At 43.4% G+C, this 14,789-nt stretch overlaps 1 protein-coding gene across 5 annotated transcripts in view; it reads right to left on the bottom strand.

The window, feature by feature from the left end:
* The window catches only part of kdm2aa (lysine (K)-specific demethylase 2Aa), a 170,403-nt gene that overhangs the window by 129,034 nt on the left and 26,580 nt on the right, over window positions 1–14,789 (bottom strand). For all 5 annotated transcript variants that reach the window (XR_009796597.1, XM_061831211.1, XM_061831210.1 and 2 more), the window contains one exon: window positions 4,474–4,652. Coding sequence is in view for 4 of the 5 variants with exons in the window: in XM_061831211.1 (XP_061687195.1) it covers window positions 4,474–4,652 (179 nt within the window). In the remaining variant the exon portion in view is untranslated. The remainder of the gene's footprint in view (window positions 1–4,473; window positions 4,653–14,789) is intronic.

Here is a 14,789-nt window from a genome sequence, read left to right as displayed (position 1 = left end):
CTGAGCCCCTTCCTGTTTGCAGTGGTAATGGATAGGCTGACAGATGAGGTTAGACTGGAATCCCCTTGGACCATGATGTTCGCAGATGATATTGTCATATGCAGTGAAACCAGGGAGCATGCAGAGGAACAATTGGAAAGATGGAGACATGCACTGGAAAGGAGAGGAATGAAGATTAGCCGAAGTAAAACAGAATATATGTGCGTGAATGAGAGAAGTAGAGGGGGAAGAGTGAGGCTACAGGGAGAAGAGATAGCGAGGGTGGATGACTCAAATACTTGGGGTCAACAATACAGAGCAATGGAGAGTGTGGTCAGGAAGTGAAGAAACGGGTCCAAGCAGGTTGGAACAGCTGGCGAAAGGTGTCTGGTGTGTTATGTGACAGAAGAGTGTCTGCTAGGATGAAGGGCAAAGTTTACAAAACAGTGGTGAGGCCGGCCATGATGTACGGATTAGAGACGGTGGCACTGAAGAAACAACAGGAAGCAGAACTGGAGGTGGCAGAAATGAAGATGTTGAGGTTCTCGCTCGGAGTGACCAGGTTGGATAGGGTTAGAAATGAGCTCATTAGAGGGACAGCCAAAGCTGGATGTTTTGGAGACAAGATTCGAGAGAGCAGACTTCGATGGTTTGGACATGTTCAGAGGCGAGAGAGTGAGTACATTGGTAGAAGGATGCTGAGGATGGAGCTCCCAGGCAAAAGAGCGAGAGGAAGACCAAAGAGAAGGTTTATGGATGTGGTGAGGGAAGACATGAGGGCAGTTGGGGTTAGAGAGGAAGATGCAGGAGATAGGCTAAGATGGCAAAAGATGACACGCTGTGGCGACCCCTAACGGGACAAGCCGAAAGGAAAAGAAGAAGAAGAAAGTTCTGGAACAACTGCTATTTTATTGTCATAACACAAAACCTTTGACATTCAAGAGAGAGCGGCAGACAGAAACACAGATACGGAACGGACACGCAGGGAGGAGAAGTGAGGCACAAACACCAGTTTAAGATTTGGAACAGACAATGGTATTTATTTATTTTTTTAAACACCCAAGACCCCACGGAACTGAAATTAATGTGGATTAACCTGTGATTAGACCTTTAAATGATTACAGCTTGAGGTGGATACACTCGACACCAACCCCCCACCCCACACCACCCCCCCACTGTAGTAATCTGCAAAAAATGTCACTTCCCGGTTCTTCTTCAACACAAAACCCACGAGAGACTTTCATGGTGGGAAATGAGGAAACAAATAAATAAATAAGTAGAATCAATATCCGGCAACATTCTGACGTGCTCTGAACAAATGGATGAGTCTGTTCCGGCTGATTTTTTGAGTTAACAACATACTAAACAGACTCAATTTTATGTTTTAGGTGTCCGGGGGGGGGGGGGGGGGGGGTGAATCCTTGAATATTCAGAGCTTTGAATGCTGAGCTGCGAATGGGCATGTACAGGTACCTATATTTTCAAAAGTCTACTATTTTATCTTTTGAATTGCATGCTGCGTTTTAGCACTCTGTTGCCCAGACAAGGGGAAAAAGAGAAGAGGACTGCATTTTAATAATTTTAATCAATGCAATGAAACAATAATGGACGTTAGACTTAAAGTGTACGGAACGTCAATTTTCGAGCACAAGTTATCTTGTCAAGACGAAAATTTACAGTGCCTTTCGCCACATTCCACGTTTCAAACATAAAGATATAAAATTAATTTTTTTTGGTTAAGAAACAACAACAAGTGGGACACAATCGTGAAGTGGAACAAAATTTATTGGATATTTTAACTTTTTTAACAAATAAAAACCTTAAAAGTGGGGCATGTAATATCATTCGGCCCCCTTGCATTAATACGTTGTAGCGCCACCTTTGCTGCAATTACAGCTGCAAGTCGCTCAGGGGTATGTCTCTCTCAGTTTTTCACACCGAGAGACTGAAATTCTTGCCCATTCTTCCTTGTGAAACAGCTCGACCTGAGTGAGGTTTGATGGAGAGCATTTTTGAACAGCAGTCTTCAGCTCTGCCCACAGATTCTCAATTGAATTTAGGTCTGGACTTTGACTTGGCCATTCAAACACCACGGTACGTTTATTTGTGAACCATTCCATTGAAGATTTGGCTTTATGTTTTGGATCATTGTCCTGTTGGAAGATAAATCTCCGTCCCAGTCTCAGGTCATTTGCAGAGACTAAAAGTTTTTCTTCCAGAATGGTCCGGTATTTGGCTCCATTCATTTTCCCATCACTTTTAACCGTCTTCCCTGTCTCTGCTGAAGAAAAGCAGGCCTGAACCATGACGCTGCCACCACCATGTTTGACAGTGGGGATGGTGTGTTCAGGGTGATGAGCTGTGTTACTTTTACACCAAAGTTTGCATTGTGGCCAAAAAGTTCGATTTTGGTTTCATCTGACCAGAGCACCTTCTTCCACGTTTGGTGCGTCTCCGAGGTAGCTTGTGGCAAACTTTAAATGAGACTTTTTAGGGATATCTTTCAGAAATGGCTTTCTTTTTGCCACTCTTCCATAAATTTCAGATTTGTGCAGTGTACGACTGATTGTTGTCCGATGGACAGACTCTCCCACCTCTGCTGGAGATCTCTGCAGTTCATCCAAAGTGATCATGGGCCTCTTGGCCGCATCTGTGATCAGTCTTCTCCTTGTTCAAGTTGAAAGTTTAGAGGGACGGCCAGGTCTTGGTAGATTTGAGGTGGTCTGATACCCCTTCCATTTCAATATGATTGCTTGCACAGTGCTCTTTGAGATGTTTAAAGCTTGGGAAATCTTTTGTATCCAAATCCGGCTTCACACTTCTCCACAACAATATCTCGGACCTGCCTGGTGTGTTCCTTGGTCTTCATGATGCTCTCTGCACTTTAAACAGAACCCTGAGACTATCACAGAGTATGTGCATTTATAAGGAGACTTGGATATATACAGGTCGATTCTATTTATCATCATCAGTCAACATTGGATCCTTCAGAGATCCTCACTGAACTTCCGGAGTGAGTTTGCTGCACTGAAAATAAAAGGGCCCAATAAAATTGCATGCCCCACTTTTCATGTTTTTATTTGTTAAAAAAAAAAGTTTAAAATATCCAATAAATTTCATTCCACTTGACAATTGTGTCCCACTTGTTGTTGATTCTTGACAAAAAAATGAAAACTTTATATCTTTATGTTTGAAGCCTGAAATGTGGCGAAATGTTGAAAAGTTAAAGGGGGCCGAATACCTTCACAAGGCACTGTAAACCATTTCTATTTATCAGTTTATGACCAAATAAATAAAAAAAATAGCTTCACAAATTCTCACCAATCAGTGTTTCCAACACGAAGTATGTTTTCCTCCCTGGGTCTGACTTCTGCCAGTGCTAGATGGCACCTTCATGTCCAGCCACTTCAACTGCATTTGAACTTGTATTCTGTCTAAATGGCTTAAATTGATAACCTTTAATGCGTTTTTATACTTCATATTATTCACCATCTTCATGCGACCCTTCAGAATTATGTTTATCACTCGAATTATTGGAAAATTTATTAACGTTCTCAAATTGATCTTGCACTGCGGCCATGTTTGTTTTTCTTGGTGTGAAGTCACGAATGTTCTTGGGAATTTCCTTTGTGCTCGGAATTTCTCTGGGAATTTATCAATGCTCGATAACGTTTTGCCAATAATCGATACATATAAATGTTTCTTTCATATCTGATTTCCAGATTCGAACTCAGCTTAAAAATCTATTATATAGGCAAATTTGAACACTTTCCATACCCTTGAAAACATCGTACAGCAGTCAGATGGTGTGTCATTCTCTCCAGGATGTGAGCCAAGAAAAATGCAAATTTAATCGATAATATACAAAAACATTGCAGTGATTACTCATCAGTAAAAATTTCTGCATAGCAACTTGTGTTTCAAATCTCACACGAGTCTCTTTCAGCACACTTCAATTCATTCACGCTCCTCTCTTAAGTTCAGCCATTCACATTTTTATTTGCATTTGTCCCAAATTCCACTGTAGTTTACAAAAATATTCTTTATATTAAACATCCTATTCTGTTCTGCGAATGAGTCAAGACATTGGCCTCTGTAATCGAGAACTAATTCTATATATAACTTCGGCAAGACAGAAAAAGATCAATCCATATTGTTTTTCATCATTTTGTCTTGCTATAACCTCATGAATGACCCGGTGCCCCAGTTTTAACTGCATTGGTCTCTACACTCGCACCACTTTAGTTGAACTGGATAGCAGGGGAATGAAGGAAGAAGCAAATGTATCCTCCAACCCATTACAAATGTGTTTTTTTCCACAATTACAAAGGCTACAACAGGATTCAAGTTAAAAATTAGTTAGAAATTTAGTGAGGGGAAACTGCACACCACGGCAAGGTCAGAAAAGTATTTAGATCACATTCTTAAAAACTAAGAGGAACTGAGTGCACACTTTAGCGTTCAGTTCATGCATTTATACATGCAGGTACATACTGTGGAAGGTCTCTTGACCAAATTTTCCAGTTTTGTGTGGCTGAACTCCAGGCTGATAACATTGTAGAGCTTCTCTCGCTGAGATGAAGAACTCTCATAGTATCGTGTCCACTGGGCCATTGACATCTCTGTCCCCTTCTGAGTGCTAACATCCATGACATCAATCATACGTCTGCTACCTAAGGGGAGAATGGAAAACTAATTTAAGCTTTTCAAAAATTTGTTTGCTTCACTTAGTGAAAACCATTTTCCTCAAGTTTTCAAATGTCAAAATTTTAGTAACACCTTGTTGGTTAACTTTTCCACTGTTGGGTATGTTCTCCATGCATACAACCAAAGAACCTATGTTGTATTTGTTTTGTTTTTTTTAAATGGACATGGACACACACACACACACCACACACACACACACACACACACACACACACACACACACTTGACTTGAGGCCTCTATACATCCGCAGTCGCGTGGCAGACAACGCCCGTATTGCATCACGTGACATACGCATTGCCCCGCACAGCACCTGTGTATTTTGCCCTGCACACGTAAAAAAAAAAAGTTGCTGTGAAGAGACCATCTCTCATGATTGGTCCGTTTTAGTCAGTCATGTGGGGGGTGGCTAGAGCAGCTGAGTGTCACTGGGATGAGTCAAAGAGACAAAAAAAGCTTTTGAGCTCCTCTGTCCATGACTTGCTTGTGTCTCCTACTGTTACATCCTCTGAAATTTGTGAGGGTCTGGAGACTATGCAACACCTCCCGAGGTCTGTTGCTGGCAAGATAGGGCTCTATGCTCCTCTTGTACTCCATTTTTGTGTTTTTGATTGCATTTTTTTCAAGAACTCTGTTAACAAACCTGAAGGCATTGTCACAGGCCCCAGGAGTGGGTGGACATGGCTGGTCATCTAGGGTTCTTGTTTATAAAAACCCTGATGCTTTTCTTCTCACACACATTTTCTAAAGTGCTCGTGCACGTGATGTCACCTTTGTCACGACGGCATATGGCTGGTCAAAAAAGAGCTGCTCGACAGTATGGGGGAAATTGAGCAGAATATTCACAATGCCCAAGACTTGTTGTGCTGTTGGTTGTTACAACAGACAAGACGGATATTCAAAAAGGTCACTCTACAGAATACCAGCTGAAATGACCAGAAAAGATCGATCGATTTCGTCAATTAAACGTGATGGATGGTGCCCAACCAAATGCACACGACTGTGTAGCGATCACTTCATTTCAGGTAGGAATTATTCTTCTCAATCTCAAATTCCCAAGAAGTATTTATATTGCCAGGTTGGCTCATTTGAGAACAATGCGTTTAAAATATTTTTTATTTTTTTTAAAAGACAAGAGTCGTCTCCAATGTACACGGAAGCGTACGTTTCATTTAAAAAAAAAAAGAAAATAAACCGTCGGTCAAACGGAGGTTTACGTAGGTTAACGTGTGGCCGCAACACGCTTCCGAGTATGGAGGAGCTAACTCGCCATCTTTTTTTTTTTCTCTAATCATAGTTAACAAATGAGAGTTTGTATAATACCAGGGGTCATTTATTTTAATATTATTTGTATTGAAAAAAATCAAGAGTTGCTTCCGGTCCACCTGGTGGTAGTGAAAATGAGTAGGCTCCGGCAAACTCGATCGTACAATCAATAAAACCTGATGAATTTGAACCGAATGTTGTGAATACTCGACATGGGACGGTCCTGGTGACGACTTCAGTGGACTAAGAATCATTCCATGAAATATTAGTACCCAAATTGGCAGCGAATTATGTTCGCGTTTGAAGCAGCGTGGCCTAGCTTAGCCTAGCTTAGCCTAGCCCCGATTGCTAACAACTAGACGTTGTTGGTGGGTGACGACTTCAGTGGACGAAGAATCATTCCATGAAATATTAGTACCCAAATTGGCGGCGAATTATGTTCGCGTTTGAAGCAGCATGGCCGAGCTTAGCCTAGCCACGCTTGCTAACAACTAGACGTTGTTGGTTGGCTTACAACGCGACGTGTTTCTGATAAAATCGTGAACATTAAAGAGACACTGAAAGTGAGTAACTGCATAATCTTGCTCACCCAACACAACTTGTAGAACGAGGATGGTGAGGAGAGCTCAACCTGCAACGACTGGAGGGAGAGCCATTAGTTTGAATTTCTTTGATCCTCATAATCTTTAAATCTACATATCGTTTACATTTTTTACACTTGAACCTTCTTATCCACATACCTTTTTATCTTTAACTTTAACATAGACTAGGTTATTTGTGAATTGTGTTACTCATGTGCTGACTTTATTTGACTGCTTCTATTTGTATGTGAATTGTGTACCTTATGTGTTGACTTTGTCTATTTGATTGAACACAATATTGTGCGACATGTAGGCTGGTCCCAAGCCCGGATAAAGGCAGAGGGTTGCATCAGGAAGGGCATCCAGCGTAAAAGTGTGGCAAACATATATGAGTTTTGATCAAACGAAGTCAATAACGGATAGGTCATGGCACGGGCGAAGCATGCCCACCCCCGGCACTGTTAATCTGCAAGGTGTAGGTAGAAATTCAGATAATTTAAGTCAAAGGCAAAAAAGAAGAAGAAAGCAACTTTGTCGGCAGAAGAAGAAGAGATATGCACAGAGCATTCAGTTATGTTTACGGACTTTGAATGTTAGGACTATGACAGGAAAAGCTCAGGAGTTAGTTGACATGATGATTAGGAGAAAGGTTGATATATTGAGCATCCAAGAGAGTAAGTGGAAAGGGAGTAAGGCTAGAAATTTAGGAGCAGGGTTTAAATTATTTTACCAAGGAGTAGATGGGAAGAGATGAGATGTGATGTTGAAGTTCTCGCTTGGAGTGAACAGGTTGGATAGGATTAGAAATGAGCTCATGAGAGGAACAGCAAAAGTTGGATGTTTTGGAGACAAGGTTAGAGAGTGCAGACTTAGATGGTTTGGACATAATCAGAGGCGAGAGAGTGATGTTGGTAAAAGGGTGCTGAGGATGGAGCTACCAGGTAAAAGAGCGATAGGAAGACCAAAGAAAAGGTGGATAGATGTTGTGAGGAAGGACATGAGGACAGTTGGTTTTAGAGAAGATGTACGACATGGGCTTAAATGGAAAAAGATGACACGCTGTGGCGACCCCTTATGGGACAAGCTGAAAGGAAAAAAAGCAGTAGATGGGAACAGAAATAGAGTAGAGGTTATTCTAAAGGAAGAGCTGGCTAAGAATGTATTGCGGGTGAAAAGAGTATCAGATCAAGTGATGAGGATGAAATTTGTAATTGAGGGTATTGTAAATAATATGATAAGCGGCTATGCCCCACAGGTAGGATGTGACCTCGATTTGAAAAAAAATCTCGAAGGAACTAGACGAAGTAGTCCTGTGCATCCCAGTCAGATAGAGAGTTGTAATTGGTGCAGATTTCAATGGACATGTAGGCGAAGGAAACAGGGGTGATGAAGAAATGATGGGTAAGTACAGGAACACCTAAAGATGATGAGCCACACAATGAAGTTAAGGGAAAGATTATTGGAGGCTACAGTCAGGTCAGAAGTAAGTATTGGCGAGCAATAGTATGGTTTCATGTCTAATAAGAGAACCACAGATGCATTATTTGCCTTGAGGATGCTCGTGGAGAAGTATAGAAAAGGTCTGAAGTAGCTACATTGTCTTTGTAGACCGAGAGAAAGCCTATGACAGAGTACCAAGAGAGGAACTGTGGTACTGCATGCGCAAATCGTTGTGGTGGAGAAATACGTTAGAATAGTACAGGACTTATATGAGGACAGCAAAACAGCGGTGAGATGTGCCTTAGGTGTGACTGCATCAGTGATCTGCTTTGAGCCCCTTCCTGTTTGCGGCAGTCATGGATAAGGCTGACAAATGAGGTTAAACTGGATTCCCCTTGGACTATGATGTTCGCAGATGATATTGTGATCTGCAGTAAAAGCTGGGACCATGTGGAAAAACAATTAGAAAGATGGAGGCACGCACTAGAAAGGAGAGGAATAAAGATTAGCAGACGTAAAACAGAATATATGTGCATGAATGAGAGGGGAGGAGGGGGAAGAGTGAAGCTCCAGGGAGAAGAGATAGCAAGGGTGGACGACTTCAAATAGTTGGGGTCAACAATACAGAGCAATGGAGAGTGTGGTAAGGAAGAAACGGGTCCAAGCAGGGTGGAACAGTTGGCAGAAGGTGTCTGGTGTTCTATGTGACAAAAGAGTCTCCGCTAGGATGAAGGGCTTCTTAATAAATTTTATGTGTTATTTTTCGTGCTCAACTGTGCAGATTTGCAAGTGCGATGGTGCACAGGCGCATACGCGCCCGTCAATTAACAGTGGCTGAACTGATATACGGCAACATTCTGAAGTGCTGTGAACAAACGGATGAGTCCATTACGGATGATTGTTTTTGGTTAACAACATATTAAATTTTATGTTGAAGGTGTCAGTGGTACTTTCAGTATGACATTATTCTGTCATTAAAAAAAAAAACGATCACATGAGCCCAATGACAAAGTTTTACATCGTTTTGGGCGGAGGAGTTGCAACATGGGTAACAAGGTGTTGACATAGCTCGTCACCAAAGAATTCGGCCCAAGAATAATTTCAATGCACATACCTTTGGACACTATATGACAGAAGGGCATTTGATAAGACCCCAGGTGGAGGAGGAAGTCTACCTTCTCCATTAACTTGCAAGAAAAGCGAGTCGTGAACATGGAATAACAAAGACAATTGACAATCTGAGTGTTTTGTGACGGGGGGGGGGGGGGGCATTGACGAAGGATAGATTATTCTTCTTCTTTTCCTTTTGGCGTAGGGTTAGGGTTGCCACAGGGTGTCATCTTTTTCCATCTTAGCCTATCTTGCGCATCTTCCTCTCTAACCCCAACTGCCCTCATGTCTTCCCTCACCACATCAATCAAACTTCTTTTTGGTCATCCGCTCACTCTTTTGCCTTCTACCAATATACTCAATCTCTTGCCTCTGAACATGTCCAAACCATCAAAGTCTGCTCTCTCGAACCTTGTCTCCAAAACATCCAACTTTGGCTGTCCCTCTAATGAGCTCATTTCTAATCCTATCCAACCTGCTCACTCTGAGCGAGAACCTCAACTTCATTTCTGCTACTTCCAGTTCTGCTTCCTGCTGTTTCTTCAGTGCCACCCTCTCTAATCCGTACATCATGGCCACTGTTTTATAAACGTTGCCCTTCATCCTAACAGATACTCTTTTGTCATATATCCTGATTGGACCAGTTTCTTTACTTCCTTGCCACACTCACCTTTGCTCTGGATTGTTGACCCTAATTATTTGAAGTCATCCATCCTTGCTATCTCTCCTCCCTGGAGCCTCACTCTCCCCCCTCGCCCCTCTCCTTCACGCACATATATTCTGTTTTACTTCGGCTAATTTTCATTCCTCTCCTTTCCAGTGTGTGGCTTCATTTTCTAATTGTTCCTCCGCCTGCTCCCTGCTTTCACTGCATATAACAATAACATCTGCGAACATCATGGTCCAAGGGGATTCCAGTCTAACCATCTGTCAGCCTATCTATTACAACTGCAAACCGGAAGGGGCTCAAAGCTGATCCCTGATGTAGTCCCACCTCCACCTTAAATTCCTCTATCACACCTACGTCAAACCTCACCGTTGTTCTGCTGCCATCTTACATGTCCAATACTAATTCTAACATTTCTGCGCCACACCAGACTTACACATGCAGTACCACAGTTCCTCTCTTGGTACTCTGTCATAGGCTTTCTCGAGATCCACAAAGACACAATGCAGCTCTTTCTGACTTTCTCTGTACCTTTCCACAAGGATGCTCAAGGAAAATAATGCATCTGTAGTACCCTTTCTAGGCATGAAACCATACTGTTGCTCGCAAATACTTACTTCTGTCCTGAGTCTACCCTCCACTAGGACCTAACTTCATTGTGTGGCTCATCAACTTTATTCCTGTACAATTCCCATAGCTCTGAACATCGCCTTTGTTCTTAAAAATGGTACTAGTACACTTTTCGCCTGCTAGTTTTCTGTTGAATAAGTTGGTCAAAAACTCCACAGCCATCTCCGCAAATAGCTTCCATAGGTCGACTGGTATGTCATCAGAACTAACTGCCTTTCCATTTTTCTTCCTTTGTAGTGCCTTTCCAACTTCCCCCTTACTAATCATTGCCACTTCTTGGTCCTTCACACTTGCCTCTTCTACTCTTCCTTCCTTCATTCATAAACTTCTCGAAGTATTCTTTCCATCTATTTAGCACACTACTCACACCAGTGAACACATTTCCACCTCTATCCTTAATCACCCTTACCTGCAGCACACCCTTCCCATCTCTATCCCTCTATCTGGCCAACCTGTAGAGATCATTTTTGACTTTTTTCGTGTCCAACCTGGTGTACATGTTGTCATTTGTTTAGCCTTTGCTACCTCTACCTTTGCCCTACGTCGCATCTCAATATACTCCTTTCACCTCGCCTCAGTCCTCTCTGTGTCTCACTTCTTCGATAATCTCTTTCCTTGTATGACTTCCTGTATTGTGGGGTTCCACCACCAAGTCTCCTTACCCCCTTTCCTACCAGAAGACACACCAAGTACTGTCCTGCCTGTCTCTCTGATCACCTTGCCTGTAATAGTCCAGTCTTCCGGGAGCTTCTGTTGTCCATCGAGAGCCTGTCTCACCTCTTTCCAAAAGGTCGCATAACATTCTTCCTTTCTCAGCTTCCACCACATGGTTCTCTGCTCTACCTTTGTCTTCTTACTCCTCCTACCCACCACCAGTCATCCTACACACCACCATCCTATGCTGTCGAGCTACACTCTCCCCTACCTCTACTTTACAGTTAGTAACCTCCTTCAGATTACATTGTCTGCACACAATATAATAAATAATAATAAAGTCCCTACGCTGAGTTATAGGCTCTGTGCATTCTTCTTCTTCTTCTGAAGACAGATCCGGTTTCCTCCTCTTCTTTGTCTTTGAGCCATAGGAGCTGAATTTCCACCGACGCCCTGCAGGTTAGCGGTGCCGGGGGCGGGCGGTGTAAACCCGGACCACAACCGATCCGGTATGAGATTCTTTATACGAACGCTCATATTTCCTTGGCACAGTTTTTACAACGGATGCCCTTCCTGACACAAACCTCTGCATTTATCAGGGTTAGGGTTAGGCTTGGGGCCAGCCTATAGATTGCACTGGTTTGTGCCCCCATAGGGCTGCATTCCGCTAGGATGAAGGGCAAAGTCTACAAAATAGTGGTGAGGCCGGCCATGATGTACGGATTAGAGACGGCGGCTCCGAAGAAACAACAGGAAGCAGAACTGGAGGTAGCAGAAATGAAGATGCTGATGTTCTAGCTTGGAGTGAACAGGTTGGATAGGATTAGAAACGAGCTCATTCGAGGGACAGCCAAAGTTGGATGTTTTGGAGACAAAGTTAGAGAGAGCAGACATAGATGGTTTGGACGTGTTCAGAGACGAGAGAGAGTCAGTATATTCGTAGAAGGGTGCGGAGAATGGAGCTGCCAGGCAAAAGAGCGAGAGGGAGACCAAAGAAAAGGTTGATGGATGTGGTGAAGGAGAACAGGAAGACAGTGGGTGTTAGTGAGGAAGATGCATGAGATAGGCTTAGATGCTGTGGCTATCCCTAATCGGGACTAGCGAAAAGGAAAAGAAGTATTGAAAAAAATCTAAGTGGCACCATCACTATGTGGGATTTATTATTGATTGAGAACAGATCCAGCAACGAAGTATTTGTATGCGTCCAGACTGTTCTCCGCTTTCAAACTCTTCCGTGTAAATCTGAACGACTTACTCACCATATACGTGTAGATTCAGTTGTCCAAGACAAGCGGAACCGGGTTAACAGTCCATTTTTTTTTAATCGCTAAAACATTGACTTCGGCATTAATAATGGGTCCTCTATGTCAAGTGTCTCTCATTTTTCCACGTACCTTCGTTTATTATCACCTTGTCAATGTTTAACGGTATAATACAAAACTCTGGGCGTCGTGCTATAAGACGTATGTATTTTCGTGTCGTCTCCAACCTTAGCTGTGAGCAATGCTTTGCTTGACTGGCAGTATGGCCAGTCACGTGACTTCTGTGACGTAGGCGCACAAGCTCTATAGAGAATAGATATAGTCCATCCAGTACAACCCCCATGTATCTGTGCAGGTCTAGGTGTACACAAAGGTCCCAGTCTGTGCATTGGAAGCAGTCCTGAAGTTCACCGAGTGCAATCTCTGGCCAAGTTGTTACAGTTTTTGTGGTGAGCTTGGCTGTGTCTGAGCGGGGTATAAGAAGGGATGAGCAGCAGGGAAATGTGGTCTGACTCACCAGTAAGTGGGAGGGGTGTGGTTCTGTTGCCATGCTTAATATTGAAGTATACATGGTTGAAAGCAGGGGTACCCAAATATTTATGCCCAACAATCTACTTGTCAAACAACCAACCTCCCGTGGTTTACCAACGGCGACACAATCGACATATTGGGATCACCTGAATCAAGCAACGGGCTGGATGATAGTCTTTTGTTTGGCATCCTGGTGGAACTTTGGGAGTGCAGTATTTAGATAGGACTTGTTAAAGTCCCTGGCTATAATGTGAACACCTTCAGGCTGGGCCCACTGCTGTTCATTGTTCACGTTAAGCAGGAGAGAGCTCAAAGGGGGCTCACCACCCCAGTCTGCCAATCCAGAGGCACTGTCCCCAATATCAACGCAATGTTACAGAGGCATGTCAACCAGGCCATCCACACAACATACATAATCTTGAGGAAATCTGGGCAAATGTCATCCACTTGCCACGGAGGAGCTTTTTAACCACCCCGGTGACCTCAACCCCAGCGATAGGAGAACCATCTTGGAGACCTCAGACTCTACTTTCTCGTGGAAACGACTGCTGGTGGAAAGAAGGTCTTTGAAGTATTTCCCCACTTAGTCACGATGCCCAGAGTCGAGGTCAGCAACACCCCATCCCAACAATAAAATTGATGGTGCACTGATTCCTTCTCCTGAGACATTAGATGCTGTACCAGAACTTAGTCAAAGCCATCTGGAAGTCTTTCCTTACTATACAAAACTCCTCCCATGCCTGCCCACTAAAGCTGTATTATGTTTCACCAGCCCATACCCATTAGCTGCCTAAGGAGTCAGACAGGCAAAAAACGTCAGCTAGGACTCCTGCAGCTTGACGGCAACATTCAAGGTTTGTGTCCACCAATGACTTCAGGGATTGTCGCCACAATAGGCACCAAGAACCTTACAGCAAGAGCTTCGGTCGGCCACCTCAGAGCACAGGCGTAGTTCTGTCAGAAGTGGGAGTTGAAATTAAGAGTCAGACGTTCACAGCAGACTCTCACATTAGAGTTGGACCTGTAAGGTAGGACTGGCATCTTACCCCACCATCAGAGCCAACTCACCACCAGGTGGTGATCAACTGACAGCTCCATCTCCTCTTCAAAAGAGCATCCGAGATATGCGGCTGCAAATCCGATGACACAACAACAAAGTAAATTTAACTGTAACTTTGGGTGTCCTGGTGCCAAGTGCACATGGACACAGTTATGCTTGAACATATTCGTTATGGAAAATTCGTGAAGAGCACAGAAGTTTAAAAACAGAACACCGCCCAGTTTCTGATCGGCAGGGGGTGTTTCTTCCAGTGACACCCTTCCCGGTCGTACAGTCATTGCCCATGTGATCATTGAAGTCCCCCAGCAGAATGATGGAGTACTCAGTGGGAGTGCTCACACACCACCACCAAGGAGTCCAAAAAGGTGGATACTCTGAATTGCTGATTGGTGCATAGCCACAAAAAACAGTCAGGAGCTGTTCACCCACACGAAGTTGTAGCGAGGCTGCCCTCTCATTTACCAGATTGAACCCCAATGTACAGGCGGAGCGCGGTTAGGCAATAAATAAACGCGCACCTGCTCAGCGCCTCTCACTGTGGGGAACTGGAAATGGAAGAAAGTCAAACCCCTTCTCAAGAGGACTGGTACTAGAGCTCAAATTGTACAGCGCCATGAAAAGGTATTTGCTCCGACTGATTTCAGTGTGTTTTTATTTGCATATCTCACACGCAAAGGTTTAAAATCAAACCCAATTTTAATATCACTCAGAGACAACCCAAGGAAATACAAAATGCAGTTTTCAAATGACAATTCTCTTAAGGCACAAAAAATCCACACCTTTTTGATCCTTTGTGAAAAGTAATTGACTCCTCCGTAGAAATTACGCAATCTGCGTCACTGACCAATCAGAGGCCAGACATCTGCATGAACCACGCCCCTATTTTGGACCCGCAGTTTTCTCA

This window comes from Syngnathoides biaculeatus, chromosome 9, assembly GCF_019802595.1.
Source record: "Syngnathoides biaculeatus isolate LvHL_M chromosome 9, ASM1980259v1, whole genome shotgun sequence".
Classification (NCBI taxonomy): domain Eukaryota; kingdom Metazoa; phylum Chordata; class Actinopteri; order Syngnathiformes; family Syngnathidae; genus Syngnathoides; species Syngnathoides biaculeatus.
The sequence above is the reverse complement of the archived record's forward strand: the minus strand, read 5'-3'. Positions and strand labels throughout refer to the sequence as shown.